Below are 24,570 nucleotides of genomic sequence, written 5' to 3'. Positions count from 1 at the left end.
CAAAACTCCTCCATGTAGAATAAAAATAGAAAAGAGTTAAATGAAGATTTAAATTTTTTTGATTTGCAAAAAGATAATTTGAGCTTTAAGCTTAATTTACTAAAGCTTTTTTTGTAGAACACCAAAACTCCTCCATGTAGAATAAAAATAGAAAAGAGTTAAATGAAGATTTAAATTTTTTTGATTTGCAAAAAGATAATTTGAGCTTTAAGCTTCATTTACTGAAGCTTTTTTTGTAGAACACCAAAACTCCTCGTTGTGAAGTAGAAAATAGAAAAGAGTTAAATGAAGATTTAAATTTTTTTGATTTGCAAAAATATAATTTGAGCTTTAAGCTTCATTTACTGAAGCTTTTTTTGTAGAACACCAAAACTCCTCTTTGTGGAGTGGAAAATAGAAAAGAGTTGAATAAAGATTTAACTATTTTTGATTTGCTAAAAAATAAATTGAGCTTTAAACTTAATTTACTAAAGCTTTTTTTGTAGAACACCAAAACTTCTCCATGTAGAATAAAAATAGAAAAGAATTAAATGAAGATTTAATTTTTTTTGATTTGCAAAAAGATAATTTGAGCTTTAAGCTTAATTTACTAAAGCTTTTTTATAAGAATAGCTAAATTCCTTCTGAATTGCTTCAACACCTATCTCTTGCTATTGACTGCTCAGCAAATGACTTCCGTTTCATAGAATAGTGATGAAATTAGACCTAGAGGAAAGAGAATTTGAATTATTACAGTTAAGCTGAGCTTGATGAAGCCAAAGCTCTATTAAGAGGTACTTTAAGAGATTAAAGCGTATTTTTTTTTATTCCTTTTGCTGAAAAATGTTCAGTGTCAACTTCACACTATGTGTCAATTCATATGTAGAAATCCTGGTAGCTCCACATATGTACATATTCCGTTCTATATAAACACACATTCCTCTCTATATAAATACATACATATATGTTTGTCTCAATATGTCTCCTTGCGCTTGAATGCCTCTCCACCAACATTTAGCTGCTGAACCACAATTTATCATCGCATGGACAGATTGCATTGACACGTACTGCGCGCTGAAAGCACCATTTGTGTTGTAGTATACACACAATAAACACACGCACAAACAAATACAACGATTTATGTGCGCCATGATGGCTTTAAAAGCACGTATGCGGAATTCAATGTTGAAATATTTTAAATAAATACATAAATACATAGTTGAAGTGATTTCAATTTGTACACAATTACTCAGTATGAGAGTGATGTGGGTTTCATTCATTTAAAAATTTATAAAAAAATATATAAATTTCACTCTTGGAATTTGCAAATATTTCTCCAAACCTTACTATTCTAAACAGAAATAATATTATTTAGTATCATATTATTTGCTTACCAGAAATTGTGATTATAATCGCCCACTACCGATGTTATACTAACGCACGCTCTGTAAATAGATGCGCTCCATAATCAATCATATTCAACAAAATTTTCATATGAATAGCGTTTAATCAAAATACTGGTTTTAATGATGGTCATGGTCATATTGAAATTTTTTGGAACATTTTTTTTTTCGGGATCCCGAAATCCCAAACCCGAAATTTGGGGATTATTGTTTTTATTAAATGCACTCTGTTTATTCAAACACATATTTCTCATGTTAACACATGTTATAGTATGGAAAACAATATGACTTCCATTGGCTTTCATTGAATTACATTTGATTTGGCGCTTAATTTGATTATGCTTCATATTCAGCCTGGCTGACACGCGTATTAGCAACTGATTTGCGAATGAATGCTTTGTAACAAACTTATTATTGGTTTAGCATATTGATTATGCAGCTTATTTGTTATTAAGCAATTTATTAAACTGTGATATTAACAATATGCAACAATTGGCAACAATATAGAGAAAAAATGAAAAATTTCGGCAAATTATTTTTGAAAAGCTTGAAATTTTGTAATACATTCTACCAAAATACGTTTAAAAACTCGTAAATACATTTTGCAGCAGTAATTTCAAGCTTTAAAGTCAAAATTAGGCAGTTAACAAAATTTGTAGCATGCTTTAAGGCGTTTTTATTATATTTTAATTTATACAACTCTACATATTCAATTTAGAGATTTTTCGTCTAAGCAGACCCCTAGTGAAATTTTCTTGCGCACAAATTTCTAGAATATTTTAATAAGCTAGCTCTTATGCAAATACACTTTATTTTGAATTTTGGAAAAAAGCCTTAAAAATTACACATTTGGCAGCGAGCTACAACTTGCAAATGCTCTACAAAATTGTTCCTCATGAAATTTTACTGTATGCTTTCAAACACAATATTGCGCTGTAGTTTCAAATTTAAACAGTTTCTTTAAAAAAAATTTAAAAAATCCAATTTGTTAGACATTCATTCTGGGTATTAGCGCCTTTTTATATTCAATAAATACTAAATTTTCAATATACATATACAAATTTAAAAATAAATTTAATATTTAACTCCTTTATTCATACAAGAAGCATGCAACAAATGCGTATTTGTTAGCGCTGTGACAGCTGTAAGCAACTGCAAGTGTAGTGTGGTTACCACAAATAGCAGCTCTAAAGCAAAGCAAATAACAATGAAATACTACAGTTTAGTAACAACTACATATGTATGTCTGTATTTCAATACCTTAGCATGTATTGCTGTAGCATATGCCGACAGCTGATAGCATTACAAGCGACAACTAACAGCTTACGGATTTGCTGGCTAAATGAAATTGCCGACATGTTATCCAAGCGCTACAAAGATGCCAGCAGCAGCACATACCAAATACAAATACAAATACCGAGCGCAAAAGGAAACTGGCATGAATAGGAATGTGTAGGAAAGCATGTGTGGCTGTCACAGTCAGTGACAAAGGCAACATTGCGTAAAGCGAACCAACAAACGGTTGGACGTGTGTATGTGTGTGCGTGTGTGAAATGAAGGCGTAACAACAATAATAACAATAACTACTGTTGTGGTCGTCATTTGTTGGGTTTCATGCGTCGTTTAGCAGCTTGCTTTCAGCTGACACTCATACTAAGCACGCATATACACAATTTGTGACGAGTGGCAAGTTGTTAGACTGCCAGTAAAGCGCATGAGAAGATAAAGTGAGGTGAAGTGAAGTGTGTGTGGTGCTTATAGCCACATGTTGAATAGGTATTTAGCGACAATGGGCCACCGCATACACGCAAATAATATAATACAAATTGCAAACCACTTCTATCTATTTACACGTGAAGTACGAAGCAAAGGAAGCTGTTGCTGCTGCTGCTGCTGTCTCTTATCAATATCGTAGATATGCGCATAAAGCAAGCAGGCTTAGTACAAGCAAATTGTTGTTGTTGTATAGCATATATAAAAGCATATAAGCACCATATATGCATAAATATCTGTTGCTGCTGCCATTTAGTTTATTACATATATACAAATATATACACTTATTGGAAGAGATTTGGCGTTCACAACGTCTTAAGGCCGCACTTAAATCGCACATAAATTGACAGGCACTTACAAAATTTGCTGCCGAGCATAAAAAGCAATAGAAGCAAGAAAAAATATAAAAAATCACAATTTTGCTTATTTTTCTTGCCAAAACACATTTTAGTTGGGTGCGTCAGTGCGTATGAGTGACATTTTTTCAATGCTGCTGTTGCTGCTGGTATGACTACTACTTTATTATTATTATTGTTGTTGTTGTTGGTCGCTGGTATGTCTGCTGCTACTGGCATATAGATATTTTGTTTTCACATTACATTTTTTTCATATAGCTGCTTCATCTTTTGTTTCGCTTTGCATTATCATATGCCGGCAGTGAGTGGTATGACACATTTGTATAGCTTTTCTGTGCACATTTCGTTGAACTTTATGGCATTTTTGTGCGAAAAAAATGTTAGCGCATAGTTTATGTGTGGTACGGCAGAAATACCTAAGTATATACACATATGGAATGCTGCAGTTGTCGCTCTTTACAAATACTTGCATGTATGTAAATTATGTAGCAGTGTAAAATATTTAGTGTGAATAGCATATAAATTTTTATGAAAAATTCATTAGTGATGCAGTGGGTGGTTGAAAGAAAGGTTGATTTAAAGCTGCGAGATTTAAGGTTATGAAAAGTGTGACTGTAAACTTCATTTTTTGCATTCAATTTAAGAGAGTTAAAAAAGTTTACCGTACTTCACGGCGCATATCAGTTTTTAACTATAGTTTTGCTGATATAATGTTTAACTTGTGGCTGAAAGATGAAAGGTTATGAAAATAATACTATTAGCTTCTCTTTTGCACTCAATATAAACAAGTTTAAAAATCTTAGCATACTTCACGGCGCATATCAGTTTTTCAGCTGCTGTTTTGCTGATAGAATAGTTGACTTAAGCTGGAAGCTTGTAGAATATGAAAACAATACTATTTTCGTCTTTTTTTCGCACTCAATATAAGCATATTTAAAAATTTTAGCATACCTCAAGGCGCATATCAGTTTTTTAGCTTCTGTAGTGCTATTTGTTGATTTATAGAGATTTCGTCTAAGCAGACCCCTAGTGAAATTCGCCGGTGAATAATTTACTAAAACATTTGAAGTGTCTAAACAGCCGTCAAATGCAGTAAATTATGATTTTCTTGCTAGATTGGTATAAAATAATCATTTATTGTGCAGATTACTGGTTGTAAATGTGGAACAAAATTATGCTTCGTAAAAGTTTACTAAAATAAATATATTAATAATAGAATTAACACTTTTTGTGCATAAAGCAAAAAAAATCATTAATATTTAAAAAAATATATATAATTTTTTTTTCATGAAAATATTTTCATTAAAATTATTATTTTTTTATACAATTTTTTTGCATTAAAATAGTTTCATTAAAATTTGTTCCTTATTAAAATTTTTTTTATTGAATTTTTTTTTTAATTTATATTTTTTCCATTAAAATTTTTTTATAAATTTTTTTCATTACCTTTTTTTGCAGTAAATTTCTTTTATAAAGTTTTTTCATTAAATTTTTTTGCATGAAAATTTTTTCATTACAATTTGTTCCTTATTAAATTTTTTCATTACATTTTTTTAAATTCATATTTTTTTTCAATAAAAATTTTAATAAAATTTTTTTCATTAACTTTTTTGGAATTAAAATTTTTTCATTAAAATATGTTACTTATTAAAATTTTTTCATTACATTTTTTTAAATTTATATTTTTTTCATTAAAAATTTTTTATACAATTTTTTGCATTAAAATTATTTTATTTAAAATTGTTCGTTATTAAAACTTGTCATTAATTTTTTGTTTAATTTTTTTTTCCATTAACATTTTTTTTTATAAATTTTTTTTTTTGCAATTTTTTGCATTAAAATTTTTTACAATAAATTTTTTTTTATTTAAAACGCAAAAAAAAATAATTATTTTTTTACAAATTTTTTTTCAATACATTTTTTTATACATTTTTCTTCAATTCTTTTTATTTTTCATTAAATTTTTTTGCATTAAAATTTTTTCATTACAATTTGTTCCTTATTAAATTTTTTCATAAATTTTTTTTAAATTCATATTTTTTTTTCAATAAAAATTTTTATAAAATTTTTTTCATTGACTTTTTTTGAATTAAAATTTTTTCATTAAAATTTGTTACTTATTAAAATTTTTTCATTACATTTTTTTAAATTTATATTTTTTTCCATTAAAATTTTTTTATAAAATTTTTTGCATTAAAATTTTTTTATTTAAAATTGTTCGTTATTAAAAAAATTTTCATTAATTTTTTTTGTAATTCATATTTTTTTTCATTAAAATTTTTATTATAAATTTTTTTATTACAATTTTTTTCATTAAAATTTTTTAAAATAATTTTTTTTTTATTTAAAAGGCAAAAAAATAATTATTTTATAAATTTTTTTTTAACAATTTTTTTTTCAATACATTTTTTAATACATTTTTTTTCAATTCTTTTTATTAAACTATTTTAATTCTCATTTCCTTGTGATAGAGAATTTTTAATTTTTTACTTTAGTTTAATTTGGGGTGTATTAGTTAGCCAAATAATATTTTATTACTGAATTCTACAAGCCGTGCTGGCTACTTTGATGTCAATATCAATTGACCCAAACAAATATTTTATTATTTTCTAATATGAAAATTCTAAAAACAGCAATAAATGCTCATTCAAACATCAATAAATTAACTTTTGGAATTACATGAGATGAGCAAATACAAGTTATTTAAACCACCATTAATGCATATAAAACCATTTCATTGATTCTATAAGCCATAATTGACTAGTAACTAATACCAATATATATAATAAATACCACCACCGACTGCTACAACACACGTTTCCAAGCATTTAGTCACTTATTAATAAAAAATCAATGAAGCCAAAGCCATTATGCGATATCAATCGAAAGCTTTTATGCTATTACAGCAAACAATTAACTCTGTTGCCATTGAAAAAAATAACAAAAAAATATGAAATATATGACTGTAACAACTATATGTTGCTTTTTACAAGCTTACATGCAAACACAAACGATAATAACGCGCAATTAGTAATAAAAATGAACGCACAATGCCTGAATTACCATAGTAAACAGATGGCAGCGCGCATATGCATGCGTACATTTCTATGTATATATGTATGTAGAGAATAAATATTAATAAACAAGCAGAAAATGCCAGAAAATAACAGTAACTGTCGTAGTGCTTAAGAAATGTCATATAAATGCCACAAGCAACAACAAATTGAAGGCAGCAAATGAGACAAGCAGTAGAGACTTTTAAAGCACTGCTCTTGGCAAAAAATCACATTAAAGTTAATGTGTGAATGCATGTGTATTTGATTGGTAATGCTCAAGCACTGAGCAATCAATGTATAATAAAAGTTGCGTATACGCCGCGTACGACGCCATGTGGGCTTTGTATACTGCAAATAAATGGCTGACTTTGAGCGCTGGCAATGAAAATTTATTTTCTCAGTGCCGCTAATTAAGCGCACAAATTGTTTACGTGTTTTTTTCACAATATGCAACACAGGGTTGCCATATTTTTTAATTTTTTTATTTTTTTTAGTTGAAGAAATAATTTTTACTCAACTGTCGTGAGTTTATAGCAGCAATTGGTTGAAAAATTGTTGAAAACAAACAAATTTGCGACTTTAACATGATTTTTGCAGTCGCTGTGTTCACTTTACTTGTTCTACTGAGTACCAGTTTCCAAAAAAATATGTATTAAATACAGCTAAATGCCACCACTCGTTCCACTAAGCCGAAATAATTTCAATGCTCCACTCGCTTTATTGCATAAATATTTGCGCAATTTGTTGTGTTTGCGCTCACTTCAAACTCCGCACTAATGGGCAGCGTTGTTTTTGTTTGCATGCTGCTTCATATTATTTTTTGCTTTTATTCTTGTTGTTGTCCTTATTTTTTTTGTTTTTATTGCTTTTGTTGTTGTTGTTTCTTTTTTGTTTTTGTTGCCTGTCTGCTCTTTCAACCTGCGAATTATGTCCGCAGGTCATGTTGTCGTTTGCACTTGCCCTTGGCTGTGCGTCGTTCCTGCAACCTTTGGCCGTCGACAGCGCACAGAAATCAACTCGTTGCCATTAATATACGTCCAGCTGTGGCATATGCTGTGATTGGATTTGGTAAAGGCTTTGGAGTGTGCGGTTTGCAAAAGAGTTGGTGTGAGCTTATGCCGGGGTAGAGGAGATTCGTGGGATTATTCTGTGTTGAAATGCTTTCATTGAAGCCTTTAAGTTATGAAATCTCTTGATGATTTGTTTAATAAGTTATGAGGGAGAAGAAAATTGTTGCTTTCGAATATTATCATGAAATTTATCGTCAGCAATCTATTGTTGTATGAACATTTTAAATTTCTTCCACGATTTTTTAAATATTTTTTTAACAAAATTTCTGGGACCCGAATCTTACCTAACCTCTTCTTCTTCTTGACTGGCGTAGACACCGCTTAGGCGGTTACAGCCGAGTCCACAACAGGGCGCCACGTATCCCTCCTTCTGGCAGTTTGGCGCCAATTGATAATACCAAGTGAAGACAGGTCCTTCTCCACCTGGTCCTTCCATCGGAGTGGAGGTCTCCCTCTTCCTCGGCTTCCACCAGCGGGTACTGCATCGAAAACTTTCAGAGCTGGAGCACTTTCGTCCATTCGAACAACATGACCCAGCCAGCGTAGCCGCTGTCTTTTTATTCGCTGGACATCGGATGTTGACATAGTCCACGCTTCTGCACCATAAAGTAGGACGGGAATATGAGGGACTTGTAGAGTTTAGTATTTGTTCGTCGAGAGAAGACTTTACTTTTCAATTGCCCACTCAGTCCATAGTAGCACCTGTTGACAAGAGTGATTCTGCGTTGGATTTCCAGGCTGAGATTGTTGTTGATGCTGGTTCCCAGGTATACGAAATTATCTACAACTTCAAAGTTATGACTGTCAACAGTGACGTGGGAGCCAAGACGCGAATGCGCTGACTGTTTGTTTGACGACAGGAGATATTTCGTCTTGTCCTCGTTCACCACCAGACCCATACGCTTCGCTTCCTTATCCAGGCGGGAAAAAGCAGAACTAACGGCGCGGGTGTTGTTTCCAATGATATCGATATCATCGGTGTACGCCAGTAGCTGTACACTCTTATAGAAGATTGTACCTTCTCTATTTAGCTCTGCGGCTCGAACTATTTTTTCCAGCATCTGGTTAAAGAAGTCGCACGATAGCGAGTCACCTTGTCTGAAACCTCGTTTGGTATCGAACGGCTCGGAGAGGTCCTTCCCGATCCTGACGGAGCTTTTGGTGTTGCTCAACGTCAGCTTACACAGCCGTATTAGTTTTGCGGGGATACCAAATTCAGACATCGCGGCATAAAGGCAGCTCCTTTTCGTGCTGTCGAAAGCAGCTTTAAAGTCGACAAATAGATGGTGTGTGTCGATCCTCTTTTGACGGGTCTTCTCCAAAATTTGGCGCATGGGGAATATCTGGTCAGTTGTTGATTTTCAAGGTCTAAAGCCACACTGATAAGGTCCAATCAGTTTGTTGACGGTGGACTTTAGTCTTTCCCACAGTACGCTCGTTTATCCCACGGTAATTGGCGCAGATTGTGGGGTCTCCCTTTTTGTGGATTGGGCAGAGTACACTGAGATTCCAATTGGCGGGCATGCTTTCTTAAGACCATATTCTACAAAGAAGCTGATGTATGCACCTTATCAGCTCTTCGCTCTATTAAAATATTAATTGTGCTTGCAGAGAAATTTCATAACAAAATATAAAATATATATATAACTCAAGTAAAATTAAAATAAAATATGAAATCATTAAAATATTTTAAATTCGAGCCAAGTTTTCACTAAATAACTTTACAGCTGAAATGTTACTCATACGCACTGTGGCACCATAATAATAAACTACCCAAAAATGCGCTTAAATGCACGTGTTGCAATGAAATTTCATAGTTCCACATAATTTCACAGCATAAAATCGCATTACCTTTCAAATGGAAGTAAAAGTTTTGCGAAATTTCACAAAAAGTTGCAATTTTAATGACTTGTGTGTGAAAAGCTTCCCCTCACATCCAAAAACTGCCAAATAAATGTGAGGAATGAAATTATAAATGCAATGCGGTAACGAACAGTAGAGCTGACAATCGAAGTGAATGTGGAAAATGCATGAGAGAAATCGCACACACCTGCACACACGCCGACATCTCGCAAATAAACGGATTCATTCACACGCAATTTTATTGAAATTCTGCAAAGCCACCGCCAAGCATGCAGCTGCCATTGCTATATTTATGTCTGTGCATGCAAGCGCTAACGCACTTGTGGCTGTGATTTACAGGTTGCGCTGTTTGCCGTGTCGGCGTGGGCGCATGTAAATGGCTGCAGGTGAGCCATGGCGTATGATGAACATTTATTTGCTCAAGGTGCACAGCCACAGACATTTTATATTTGTATATGTATACATACATACACATATATTGAATATATGCAGATTTTATACATATATATTCACATGAATTTTAATAAAATCGCAGCTGATGTAAACCGCCAAATACATGTCAAAGCAAACAAAGCGAAAGCGAAGACAAGGCAATGCCAAATTTAAATTCATGCGAAACATTCTTACTTTTTTATTTTTGCAGAAATATTTTTATTACTTTTTTGCAAATATTATTTTTTTATTTTTGTCATATGTATTTCTTATATATTCTTCATTTTATTTTCATATTTTTTATATATTTTGTATTTTTTTTTTGCAAATATTTTTCGCATAAATTGTTCCATTGCCTTTATTGCCAGCAATATTAGCGGCAACATATATGCGTGAGTGGCTTATTGTCTTTGTTGTTGTCAGTCTAGCGCGTGGCGTTACTTTTGTCTGTGCTTTATTGTGCTCGTGTGAGTACCACCAGGAATACAATGAATGGAATTCGCGTTTAAAAGCTTTTTTTTTGAGATTATCAAAGAATTTGTTTCATTTTGAAAAGGATGTGAGGCATTTTAGAGCAAAAAACGTGAATTTTTTACAAAATTTATTGAAAATGCAGAGATATTTATTGGTTTATTGATTTTTTTAGAGCTTGAAGGCCGAGATAGTGCAGTTAAAGGTATTAAGAAATGTTATAATTTTAAAGAAAAAATTAATATATAATAAAAATATTCATAGTATGCGAGTAATTTTGATAATTTCAGTAAAAAAACAATTTCACTGAAATTTAAAAAAAAATCATAAAAAAAATTTAATCAAAATTAAATAAAATAAATAATTCAAAATAATTTAATAATTAAAAAATATTATGTTTTTTAAATAAAATAAAATAAAATATATAAAACATGATTTAAATTAAAATAAAAAAAAAAATTATAAAAAATATTCAATAAAAAAATATTTTTTGTTATTGTTCTTTTTTTGAATTATTTTTTTCTTATCTTTTAAATAAATGTGAATGGATAAATAATTAAAGAAATATGAATATTTGATTTAATATATATAAAAAATAAGTGAGTACTTTTGATAAAATTTGTTTAAAAAAAATTAATTATAATAAAAAAAGCTAATTACAAATAAAAAAAGTATTTAAATTAAATAAATGAAAAAAATTAAAAAGTATTTAATTAATATTTTTTTTAATATTCCAATTTTTTAAATTATTTTTTTCTTATTACTTAAATAAATATGAATGGATAAATAATAAATGATATATAAATATGATATATAAATAATTTAAATGAAAAAAAAAATAAATAAAAAAAATGAAAATGAAAATTTAATACAATTAAAAAAATAATAAAAAATTATTTGAATTAATATTAAATGAAAAAAACTTAATTATTTAATTAATAAAAAAATGCAAGCATACATTTTTCAATTAATTTTTTCTTATTACTTAAATGAATATGAATGGATATAAAATAAATGAAATAAAAAACAAACAAAAAATTTTAAATTTAAATTAAAAAAAAAATAATAATAAAAAAATTATTTGAATTAAAATTAAATGAAAAAAAATTACAAAATATTTATTCATAATAATATAATAATTAAATACAATATTTAATTCATAAACAAATATTTTTTTGGTATTATAAATTTTTAAATTAGTTTTTTCTTATTACTTAAATAAATATGAATGGATGTAATATAAATGTAATATAAATAATTTAAATGTAAAAAAATTTAACAATTATTTAAATTAAAATTAAAAAATAAATAAAAAACTTTTAATTAATAAAAAAAATAGTTTCTGTTAATATTTATATATTAATATTTTTTAAATAATAAATAAGATATGAACACTTGAAAAAAATATAGAAATATAAAAATGTGCTAAAAACTAATTCAATTTTATTTGGATCATTCAATTAAAAAAATAATTATTAACAAACAATAACTTTCTTAAAAAAATAATCAATAAATAATTTAATCTTAATTAATATTTTTTTTAATTAATCATTTTTTTATCTCAAAATTTTATACTTTTTTTAAATATTTTGTTACTTTTTAAGTATTTTTATTTTTTTAATTTCATTATGGAAAAAATTAATAGCTATATATTTTTATTAAATTTGTATACCAACGTTTTTGGAAAATATTAATTTTAAAATATTTTTGATTTTTTCACAAATATATTTGTTTATTTCCACAACTATTTCTGATCAAAAGCGCTTAAAGCAATTTCTAAACAAAAATAATAAAAAAATTGAGAAAAATATTTGCGCTTAAACCCCATAGAAAGTTGTTTCAAGCATGCAAGCCAATATAAAAGTTGACCCTTAACGCTAATTAGAAAGCCAAAGGAAACCAAACACCAACACTAACAATACAATAACGGCGCATAACCCAAGCAATCAATGGCGTTTCACGAACGAAATTGCCTTAATTACCGATACGCCGGATTTGATTTAACGAAAAGCGAACAAAAAAATAACAAATAAATAAATAAAAGAATACAAAATACTTGAAAAGTGAAAAAAGATGAAAATGAAAATAAAATGAAAAGAAACAAGTGAAAAATTAAAAAAAAAATAAAAAAAGTGGAAAAATGCAAAGAAAATTTGTATTGTAGAAAAAGGATTTGTGCATCACTTTTCAATTCAACTTTCAAATCCCGACATTCTTTACTTCTTTACTGCTCTGCGATTTGACGTCAAATTCACTGGCGCAACTGGCGCTTGTTTACCCTTCAACTGCTCCTCCGTGTAGTTTTTGTTGTTGCATAAAACATTTTTTTTTTCCAAGAAGCGTGCTTTTTAGTGCCTTGTTTTGCGCACCTCGTTTGCTTTTACTCCACAATATCACTGCAATGGACTTTATTTCTACGTCTTCTTGCGTCTCTGCGTTCTTCTCTACTCCACACAAACGCTGCCTCGCTCACTCAAGCATACATCCTTGCATTCAAGCAGTCATTCATTCAGTCACTCCTTTACTTTTTTATTCGAGTAGCCCGTTTATTTCACTTTAATAATACTTTTTCTTCTTATTCTCCGCTTCTCCTAGCTCCAACAACCACGCCTGGTTGAGGCTGCCGCCATTGATGCTGACGGTCCTGCCGCTCCGCCCTACGACCTGGATTCGTTGATAAATCAGCTTGTGTATCCAAATCCGGTATATCAATTGCATGTAAGTACGCATATCCTGCTGTATACAGCTGTTTATTATATAATGAGGGAGAAAGGTGCTTCAGCTACAATTTTTTATGATTTTTTGTTATTTTTTATGATTTTTTTTTTTGAGATTTTTTTACTTTGTTATTGAGAAATCATCGTGAAAGGAAATTTTACCGTCCTCAATGGAAGTGGAGTGGAAGTGAAGAGTTTATATAAGCGGCTCAGGCAAATGTATTTGATTTCGAAATTGAAGAAGATGATTTTTTCGCCATTTTCCTTTGCTCTAGTGTTTAAGTGTGAAGGATGAAAAGGATTAGGTGGTTCCTAAAATGAATAAAAGTGGAGGTGTGGAGGATATTAGAAATTTAAATTAAATTTAGCAGAGAAAAGGTTCAAAGTTTCATTAGATTACATGCTGTTGCCGAGTCGGGAGAGGAAAAATATAATTTGAAACTTCCGAAAACGATAAAGTGAAGAGAGAGAGGAATGTCTGGTTATTTTTACTTAACCTTTTGCTCTCCTAATTGGTTTTGATTTATGATTTTAAGCTTGTCTGCCTATTCCTAAATATGGTTGAGTAAAGATTTATATATTTATTTGATTGGCTTATCAGGGTCAAAGTATGAAAAAGAGTCTCAAAGAGATCCATATATTGCTTGGGCTCTTGGTTTCTAATCAAAAATCAGCCGATTAGTAGCTATAATATCGAGAGTATTTCTCTAAATCGAAAGGAGTCTTCATTTGAAGCCATAAACGGTCTTATAATTCGAACCATCCAATGCTGGTTGGAAGCGTGGACTATTGGAAGCGCATTATAGAGCAGTTCTTCAGAAAAAATCCAATGTTTCGGCTCGATGAACGAATTATAGTTATTGCTGCTTAATGTAATAATCCAGTGCGCATAGTTAGCTTAGAAAGTCTTCTGTGTCTTTTTCAAGTGATCTTACAGATCCGATACAGGTTCCATGAAGCTTATATCCAGCGATCTCCATCTTGCTCTCTAGATGAGATGTTTATTTATCAAATATTAAGGTATTTTCTGCAAGTTTATCTAATAAATATACCCTCTCTATCTCTCTCTCTTTCTCTATCCCGCAGGCCTCCGCTCTACGCAGCCAATTACGTAACTTACTACGCGAACGTCAGCTGGCCGCCGACACCGCCGCCGCAGCCAACGAGAATGAACAGGCTTACAACGCCGCCGCGCCCGATTACGACTACATCGACGAAGACAAACGTTCCGTCGCCTCGCTGGCCGCACAGGGTATGCTACATCCCAAACGCAGTTTGGCAACACTCGCCAAGAACGGGCAATTGCCCTCACTACCCGATCCCGAGGACGCCGAACCGACAGCACCAAATGAAGATAAACGTTACGTCGGCGCTTTGGCGCGCAGCGGTGGTTTCGCCACCTACGGCAAACGCAACATCGGCACACTGGCACGTGACTACCAGTTGCCACAGAATGGCAAACGTAATCTGGCAACATTGGCGCGTCTGGGACTGCTCACTAAGGGCGACGGCAGCAAGCGTAATTTGGCCGCTGTGGCACGCTACAACTCGCACGGACGTCAGGCAACACTCGCACCGGCTGAGAAGCGTAATATTGGCGCACTGAAGGCTTCACCCGTGCATGGCATACAGCATAAGCGCGATGAGGATGAGGTTTACTTGCCGGCCAGTCTTTTCGGTAGCGATATGGACTATGCTGAATTCATGCCCAACTATTGGTTGTATCCCAGCTATGCCGATTTGGACTGGGGTGATTTTGGACGCGCCCAGAAACGCTTTCTAGGTGAGTACTTTTTAAGGGTGGCAGTACTTGTATATAGTTATAGCGAGTAGGCGCGGTTGGAGCGAAGTGTGTGTGTAAATAAGCGGGACTGTATATATATAATATAGTATATAAACAGATATACATATATATAGCATAATTAATACATACAAACATTTATCTGTAAGCTAAGCTGTCATACAGCTTGTATATTATGTACTATACTATACTATACTATACTACTATAACAATGTATATTATGTACTATAACCACTATGCATCAACATTTAAAGATACCTCCAGGAATCCCGAACTTTTTGGCATCGAAAATGCCGGACCGCCTGCCGACTCTGACTATATGCCGCTTATTGGCGATTTGGATCCTGGTGACGAGGCTGATGAGACGTTGGACGTAGCCACCGCACCGCCAATTGGAGCTCCTTACGGACCGCCACAACAGAAACGTCACATTGGCGCTGTCTATCGCTCGGGCTTCCTGCCCACTTATCGTTCGTTGCGCAGCATCTCTGGTGGTCTTGGTGGCAGCATCGGCGGTGGCGGTGGCGGTCGTTTCAGTCGCTCTGGACGTGCCAGGCAATTTGTATGAGTAAATGGCGGTGAATTTGTGTGTTAATTGAATTGCTGATGAACCTCAATACTTACATACCTACTAGTACTACATATACATCTCTCTATATATATATACAAGTTTCATTGTAACTCGTAATAGCAAGCAAAACGTTTTGAATTGTGTCCTCGTAACTCGTAAAATCGTTTAGCTGCACTGATGCACTGCTCCGCAAATGATGAACGCATTGTGTTCTGCTGTGTCCCGTGTCTCTAGAAGCATCCTGTAATTTGATAAAATTTTTCTCTTTTAGTTTTTGTTTAGTATGAAATTGTAAATGTGTTCGAAGCGTTTCATTTCACAAATTTGATTTTTATTTTATTTTTATTTAAATTTTTTAGTCAAATACTACTCATAACTGCTTGCGCTCAGACATTACTGTCACATTTCTTTTCCTTTTTTCTCCTCATAGTAATGTAGCAATATGTAGCGCACATAACCACAAAAATTCTACAAATCTGTTTGTATGTGTTTCACCGACTCATAGCTTAGTTTGTGCACGTCTTCTAGTTGGTTACAGTTTGATTGGCATGCCTTTCCAATAATGTAAGTCAGTTATATTCCATTGTCTTCGTCGTTATTTTAACTGAATACTCGTTTTGCGCTTCCGTGTCAAGTATGTGGCAATAAATGTCACGGATATGTTAAAAAAAATTCTTTAAAAACTATTTATAGCTGCATTGTGCTTGAAGCTAACAAGCGATAGATGTCTGTAGAGTGCTGATAAGCTTTGTAGAATTGTTTGAAAGAATGTTGAAAGAATTTATGAGTACTTAGTAATACATATTTTGTGCGATGTTACATTGTAAGCGCCTAAAGGTAGGCAACGCCTAGTGAATATTAGTCACATTTTCGAGAATTTTGATACTTTTGTAACCAAGTCCTCACTAAATATACATACAAGGGACAAAAGAGATAGAGGGACAAAAGTTTGATGATAGTAGTCGTTAAATAGACAACAACTTGAGCTCTCTTAATTTCGAGCAAACCCATGGTACTTAATAAAACCAGTATAGTTCAATCAGCAGAAATGCTAAACGCCGGTTTTATAATGACAATTTTAGAAGTAAAGTCCCAAAATTCAAACAAATTTGAAATACTGAGGAATTTTTGTTCGGAGATATTTTTTAAACCAACTCAAAAGCCTCGATGGTGGTGCTAATCTCTTTGTTCACCCTCTTGAAGCTATTTTACTATGTTTTAACAATATTAATTTAATAATGAAATATTTCCATAATTTTCTTTCCAATTTTATGTGTCTCAACAATGTTGCGCAACATATTTTCTGCCTAAACAAGTGTTTTAGCTACCCAACTTCAACCAATTTCTTTATATATTGATAAAAATGCAGATATAATTTCCAAAAAAATTATCTTCGAACCTTGTTTCGAGTTACAATGTCCAAAAAAGCACCCTAAAAATGTTGCGCAACAAAATTTGTTGCCGCAACATGTTGCTAACGGAATTTTCACATATCTTTGCAGATTTAGCCAATATCTTATGTCATTCGAGTTAAATATTGAAAAAAAATGTCGTAACAAAAATGTTGCGCAACAAAATTTGTTGCAGCAATATGTTGGTAACGAAATTTTCTCATTCCTTTGCTGTTTTAGTATATTTTTATTGTCATTCGAATTAAAATGTAAAAAAAATGTCTTTATAAAAATGTTACACTACAAAATTTGTTGCAGCAACATGTTGCTAACAAAATTTACACATTTCTTTGCTGATTCAGTATATTTCTCTGTTTTTTTTTTTGGCAGAAAAATTTTCATTCGAGTTGATATGCTAAAAAAATTATTTTAAATATGTAGCGCAACAAAATTCGTTGTAGCAACATGTTGCTAAACATTTTTTTCATATTCATTTGCTGCTTTTGTCTGTTTCTCCGCCATTATTGCAGCAGCTATATATCATATCGGTTAAGAAATCAATTTGACTGCAATGCACTATCAATATTTTTGCTCACACTCATTAAATGAATAACTGTCAGAGTGCCATTTATCATTGCGCTCGTGAAAGAGTTGCATTGGCAGACAAAAATAGCAAAATTGTAGAAATGATAAAGTGGCATTTAATAGGCTATGACACAGCTGCAGTTGAGGGTAGGAAGTCTAAATTGATTGTGATGGTGTATTAAAGGATTTTAATGCAGATAAGTTGCTAGGAAATGTGTAGTTGGATAATGAGAAAATATTAAGTAGCTTTAGAGATGATATTGAGTTTCAAAATATGAGTGGTAATAGATTTAAAGAAAACAAATTTAATGACAAAACTTTACACTGAAAAAATTCTAAAAAATAGATTAAAATTTAATTTAAGAAAAGTATTAGAAAATTAATTATTTCTGACAAAATTTGATTAATCAAAAGTTAGAAGAAAAATTGGAAAATTCATTATTATTTAAGCAATGCTTTTTATTAAATTTTATTTCTCTAAAAAAAGTCTAAAAAGTGCATTTTCCATCATCTGCTTACACATGGTACCATACATATCAATTTTCCCACATTTTCTGTCTAAGAAACTCAACCACAACTGTCAAAAACTTAAATTACCAATTAGATTGCATCCCATACAACTGCAAACAATTTCAAGCACCCACATACAGTCCCATACAACCATATAAACTCAACTAAGTATGTAGTCACAACACTTTTTAATTCTATTTACCCGCAACACCTTCTACTCTGGTACATTTTTAATTTAATTTCAATTTGTCAAACAAGCTAAGTCACTTTACGGAAAAGTTTTGAGCGTTTTAACACGCTCCTGCTGTACAAGTTTAACAATGAGTGTGCTTTTTCATTATTGTATTGAATTTTTTTCCGATTTCCCTTACACACTGCTCGTTATTTTCTCTAGCTTGTAGTTTCTGTTTACTACGCTGCTCAACACTTTTTGTGTGCTTCGCTTTTCTTCGCTTCTTTCCCTATACTTCCTTGCTTTCCTTTGTGGCAAGCTGTGCAGCTGCAGTTAATTACGCGCGGTGGCTTGCAGGCAGTGACTTGGTTGCATTGGCAACCGATTTCCGCCCACGCTGCGGGGCGTCTTGCCACTCGCCCGGGTTTGCGTTGCATACCTTTTGGCTGATTCGCCTCAATTATATATAATGATTTCCTGTCTGTAACGGGTTTACAGTATTTTCCGGCGGTTTAGCTTTGTTATCGTATCAGCGCAGACGGCGTGCTTGTTACAAACGAAAATTGAATTAAAGGAAGTGTTTGGGTACAAACTAATATACTTTATTGGTCTTCAGGAGCTTTTTAGGTTATGTGCGCTGAAAGTTGCTAGGAAAAAAACAATTATCTTTGATAATTTCGGTTTGAATTATATATATTAATAAAATTGGTTGACTTAATGCTTTTGAAAGTGGATTGGTAGGCGCAAAAAATTTGGTGTAAAGTAATATATTTTTTTTTATTCAAGCGAAAAAGTTCAAAGGTCATTCCTACTGGACTAATACAAACATGATAAAGTAATTGTAGCAGCTCGTTTTTATAATGAGATATACCTATATATACACTCATATACTGATGTATTACCAACAAAGCCAAGTTACTTGAGATATTTTAGAATAAATTCATTTTCAATAGCAAGACTTCCAGCTTTGACCTTTGTGGTTTGGCATATAAATCTGCACGAAAAGCTGTGTACAAAATTAGATTTGCACACAAAATTGGATTTTGCAGGTTTTCTTTTACTTAAAATTAAATAATCCCGAAATTTTCGTAATCCCGAAATTTTCGTAATCCCGAAATTTTCGTGATCCCGAAATCACTATTTTTTTTAATTCGGGATTCTGAAAATTTTCAAATACCGCCATTTTTTAAATTTTAAACAAAATTAAAAAAAATTAAAATTTATACCAGTCCCGAAAAATTTCGGGATCCCAAAAAGTGTGGAATATCGAAAAATTTCAAATACCGAAATCTGTTTTTATCAGGAATCTATAAAAACTGCTCGTTTTCAAACTGTTTCTATCAAAATTTCTTCAAATTTTATATATTTCTTTAAAATTTTAGACAATAAAAAAAAACATTAACAATTTATATCAGTCTCGAAAAATTTCGGGATTCCGAAAAATTTCAAATACCGATACCTTTTTTTAATTTTAAACAAAATTTTTTTAATTAAAAATAAAAAATAAAAATTTTTTTTACCAGTTTCGAAAAGTTTCGGGATCCCGAAAAATGTCATATATCAAAATTTAGATTGTAAATGATATTTAGTAATGAAATTGATTTTTTTTAATGTGAAATTAAATGAGCGACTACTATTGATTTGTAACAGTTTATACCAGTCCCGAAACTGGTTTTGGGATCCCGAAAAATGTTCAAATACTGTAATTTCAAGATATTTCTTAAAAAGTATGAAATGAGTGTAACCGCAATCGACTTGTTCGGGATCCCAAAAAATGTGAAATATCGAAAAATCTCAAATACCGAAATCTGTTTTTTAACAGGAATCTATAAAAAATAAACGCTTTCAAACTTTTTCTATTAAAATTTCTTCACTTTTTTTATATTGCTTTAAAATTTGAGACAATATTGAAAAAAAAAAATAATATAATTTTTTATCAATCCCGAAATATTTCGGAATTCAAAAAAATTTCAAATACCGACCTTTTTTAATTTTAAACAAAATTAAAAAAATTATAGTGCCAAATCAATTCCAAAAAATGTCAAATATCGAAAAATTTCAAATACCGACATCTTTTTTTGAATTAAAAAATCAAAAAAAAAAAAAAATTAATTTATACCAGTTTCGAAAAGTTTCGGTATCCCGAAAAATGTTTTATATCAAAATTTAGTTTGTAAATGATATTTAGTAATGAAATTTAAATGTTTTTTGTAAGTGAACAGATTAAATGAGCGTCTACCCATCAATTTGTAACAGTTTATACCAGTACCGAAACAGATTTTGGAATCCCGAAAATTTTTCAAATATATACCGTAATTTCAAGATATTTTTTGGAAAGTGTGAAATTGCATATGTAACCGCAATCGACTTGTTTTCTAGCGAAATCTGTCTGTCTGCCTCAAGTTTTCTTACGCGCATACATGTGTATTGTGGTACATATGTCATATGTATGTATGTATGTATATCATAGATACATGTCTCTGATGTAGGTTAAAAGCATACGCACAATAGACACATGTAAATGTCTATTTTTAGATTTTATGTGGGCTGCAAATCATTGCAAAGCTGTTTTTAAAATACTTGTCCTTGTAGACCTGCGTAGGAATACATATAGCAACTCTTACATACGAATGTATGAACATATGTACATATATATATGAAACTACATTTATATAAGCATTTATTTGCTTAGACCTTTGCAAATATGACAGTTTGTATATAAAATACTTTACATAGGCTTTTGTAAATATTTTTAACAAATAAAAAATAAATAAAATAAACACATAACTGTATATAAGTGCACAAATAACGGTAATAAGTAAAATTAAATCTGATTTACGGCACCTAAACCAATAAACAAAAGGTGAAATTCTACAATTCTTGGCAGTAAAAGTAGCTTAATGCCTTTTTGTTGTTGTTATACCCTGAACAGGGTATATTAAGTTTGTCACGAAGTTTGTAACACCCAGAAGGAACCGTCGGAGGCCCTATTAAGTATATATATAAATGATCAGTATGTTGAACTGAGTCGATTTAGACAATTCCGTCTGTCTGTCTCTCCGTCCGTCTGTCTGTCTGTATATATACGAACTAGTCCTTCAGTTTTTAAGATATCGTTTTGAAATTTTGCAGATGTTATTTTCTTTTCAAGAAGCTGCTCATTTGTCGGAACTGCCGATATCGGACCATTATATCATATAGGTACCATACAAACTGAACGATCGGAATCAAGGGCTTGTATGGAAAACTTCCGCATTTGACTACATATCTTCACGAAATTTGGTGTGAGTTATTGTTCATAGAAATAATTTAATCTCCGAAAAAATTGCTCAGATCGGTTCACTATAGCATATGGCTGCCATACATACTGAACGATCGGAATCAAGGGCTTGTATGGAAAACTCCCGCATTTTACTGCATATCTTCACGAAATTTGGTGTGAGTTATTGTTCATAGAAATAATTTAATCTCCGAAAAAATTGCTCAGATCGGTTCACTATAGCATATGGCTGCCATACATACTGAACGATCGGAATCAAGGGCTTGTATGGAAAACTCCCGCATTTTACTACATATCTTCACGAAATTTGGTGTGAGTTATTGTTCATAGAAATAATTTGATCTCCGAAAAAATTGTTCAGATCGGTTCACTATAGCATATGGCTGCCATACATGCTGAACGATCGGAATCAAACTGATCGATCAGAATCAATGGCTTGTATGGAAAATTTTCGCATTTGACGTGGTATCTTCACGAAATTTGGTGTGAGTTATTGTTCATAGAATTAATTTAATCTCCGAAAAAATTGTTCAGATCGGTTCACTATAGCATATAGCTGCCATACAAACTGAACGATCGGAATCAAGGGCTTGTTTTTACTTACTTTTTCTTACGTCTTTAGATATGCTTAAACACATAGTTACTAAAAGAAATGCATCTGTGAAGGGTATATTAGCTTCGGTACAGCCGAAGTTAACGTTTTTTCTTGTTTTTTATTTTTATTTTATTCTCCATTATTTTCTTATTATTTTCTGCTAGTCAGTAGCGCACTCTTGGGTCTACCATTATAGGCTTTCAAGAACATTACAGTGTTTGAGTTAAAACTATTTTGTGGTTTTAAGCTTCTAAAATACGGTTTGGTTACTCAACAGCCTAACGGTGAAGTTTTATATATACATATGTATATATTTATATAATATTTTATATTATAAGACAAACTCACACACAAGCATATGTAAATACTTAGCCACCATGCCATCAACACATGCTCACCCCTTCAGTGACATTAAAAAGCCTTTAAAATTATCATCAGAACTCACACACAGAGCACACACTCAATTTGTCATGTAACTAAATAAACACACTCGTACACTAGCAATGTTTTTTGTAAATTTATGTAACTATGTAACTGTATGTATGTATGTGTGTGTATTTAGTATGATAGTAACTTAAATGTGTAATAATTAAATAGTTGCTCATGTAACTGTGGTATGCAGATAAAAGTATTTAAAGTTTGTAATTACTGCTATGGCGCACGTATGAGCTTACGGAGTGAGGAAAATATATGAGTGCAATAGTATAGTAAATATTTTATGGAACTAAATACTGTCAATTTCATATTCAGTGCAGATTCAGATCTTCTTTTTTATTATAGTTTAAGTTTAGCAGAGTTTATGATTATTCGTTTCGCAATTTGGTAGGTTGGTACTCGTATGAGAGTGTTAGCTAAATAATTTTCTAATAAAAAAATAACTTTACTCTTTCTCTACACATACTTGGTCTTACCAGAGAGTTTAAGAAGAGGTAGCTATACGGACGGTATGTCTTTGCGAGCTTTTTCAGAGAGCTTTTATGTGTAATACTTCATTCAACTTGTCGGTTTATTAAGGTCAAGAAATTCTTCACATCTACCAGAGCTTAAAGCTCTTATTTATTCCCGGAAGCCACATGATCAAATGGGAAGCACATACATCTATTATGGAATTCGAGAAGATGAGATAATCACAAATCACAAGTTGAGTAATTGTGCGACATATATTGTTTCCAAAATACTGGATTCGTCCAAACCAATAAGCTTCTTTCTATAGGGTGATTTCGTATTACAGGAACACATGTTTAAAAAAGCTCATATGTATAACCACTTCATTTAATGTCGGCTTTGTTAAAAAATAATGTTTGAGAAATCCTCGGCCCTCGTCAATTCGTAAGTCTTCCATACATCTATCGGAGCTTTAAGCTCTCATATATTCTCAAAAAACAGATAATAAAGATATCAGGAGATTTGAGGCTAAGTGTTCGAAACTGTTACAAAAAATACTGTATCTCGCCGAAAACATAGGCTTCTTTATATATGGTTAATATTTATTAGTCCTGGAACACATGTCTAAAAATAGTTTAGATCTAGTGGAAACTATTTTAGCTGTACCAAATGCGAAAGCGACTCAAATCGAAACCACTTTCATTAACTGATTCCTTTATAGGCTCAAACAATTAAGTAAGCGAAGTAATATTTAAGCTGGTTTCTCCGCCTTTATTCCCAAACTGCAAATTTATTGACATCCCGACTTATAATATATATATTATAGGGAACATATTCTTTTCATTCCTTAAAAGCACTTAAAAATTACAAAACAAAATATTAAGATGGCTTCATATTCGATTCTAAATTGCAAAAAGTTTTGCTTTGCTTCATTTTCTCTGAAATAACCGTTATTAAATAGCAATTCTCAACCAGTTTCTGTAAAGCTTTTTATATGTAAGGAGAAGATACTGTGAAAAAGCTCATATTAGTACTCGCTAAGACCGATTTAATAAGCACAATACGAAGCTACACGAACTTATGAGTAGGCTCGGGTTCGAAAATTGTGTTATTTTCGAAAAGCTTTCGGTTTCAAATCAAATTGTGCACTTTTGCTGAACTCACTGCTAAAAGAGCGCAGTGAACTTGAATTCTCTTAATAAAAAAATAAATATTGCGAAATATTTGGAATGTGAGGTATTCTAAAAAAATTTTTTTTCGAAAAAAAAGAAATTTTTGGAAGAAAAAAAAATTGAAGAAAGGAAAATTTTTAAAATTTTTTTTTGTTATTTTTATTTTTTTATAATTTGAATTCATAACAATAATAATAAATTCATCTATAATTAGCAAACTAGCTTATTGTATATTCATTAGCGCTGTAAGTGTTCATATAAGCTACTGTGTATGTAAATAAAACGTAATTGTCTTGTAACTAGTTTGTGGCTGTGTGTGTAAATTGAAAACGCTTTCACTGTACGCTTGTAAATGCTGTCCGTATGTAATATAAAACATTAAAACATTGAAAACTTATGTAGTTGCTAACAAAAACAAGCAATGTTAAACTACAACTGAAACATTGTATTTTGCTTTCTACTTTTCACCAATCTTCGTTGATTGGCAC

At 31.5% G+C, this 24,570-nt stretch overlaps 2 protein-coding genes across 6 annotated transcripts in view; one reads left to right on the top strand and one right to left on the bottom strand.

Moving 5' to 3' along the window:
* LOC128922828 (uncharacterized) overlaps positions 1-24,570 on the bottom strand; it is a 334,204-nt gene that overhangs the window by 26,608 nt on the left and 283,026 nt on the right. The gene's annotated exons all lie outside the window — the stretch shown is intronic.
* The window catches only part of LOC105210267 (neuropeptide-like 1), a 57,874-nt gene that overhangs the window by 28,221 nt on the left and 5,083 nt on the right, over positions 1-24,570 (top strand). The window contains exons 2-4 of one of the 5 annotated variants that reach the window (XR_003752161.2): positions 12,999-13,121; positions 14,207-14,903; positions 15,176-15,555. Coding sequence is in view for 4 of the 5 variants with exons in the window: in XM_011181088.3 (XP_011179390.2) it covers positions 12,999-13,121; positions 14,207-14,903; positions 15,176-15,489 (1,134 nt within the window). In the remaining variant the exon portion in view is untranslated. The remainder of the gene's footprint in view (positions 1-12,998; positions 13,122-14,206; positions 14,904-15,175; positions 15,556-24,570) is intronic. The other 4 variants (XM_011181087.2, XM_011181088.3, XM_029039108.2 and 1 more) reach the window with 4 other exon arrangements.

Source organism: Zeugodacus cucurbitae, chromosome 6 (genome assembly GCF_028554725.1).
Source record: "Zeugodacus cucurbitae isolate PBARC_wt_2022May chromosome 6, idZeuCucr1.2, whole genome shotgun sequence".
Classification (NCBI taxonomy): Eukaryota; Metazoa; Arthropoda; class Insecta; order Diptera; family Tephritidae; genus Zeugodacus; species Zeugodacus cucurbitae.
This window is presented reverse-complemented; position numbering and strand designations above follow the sequence as displayed.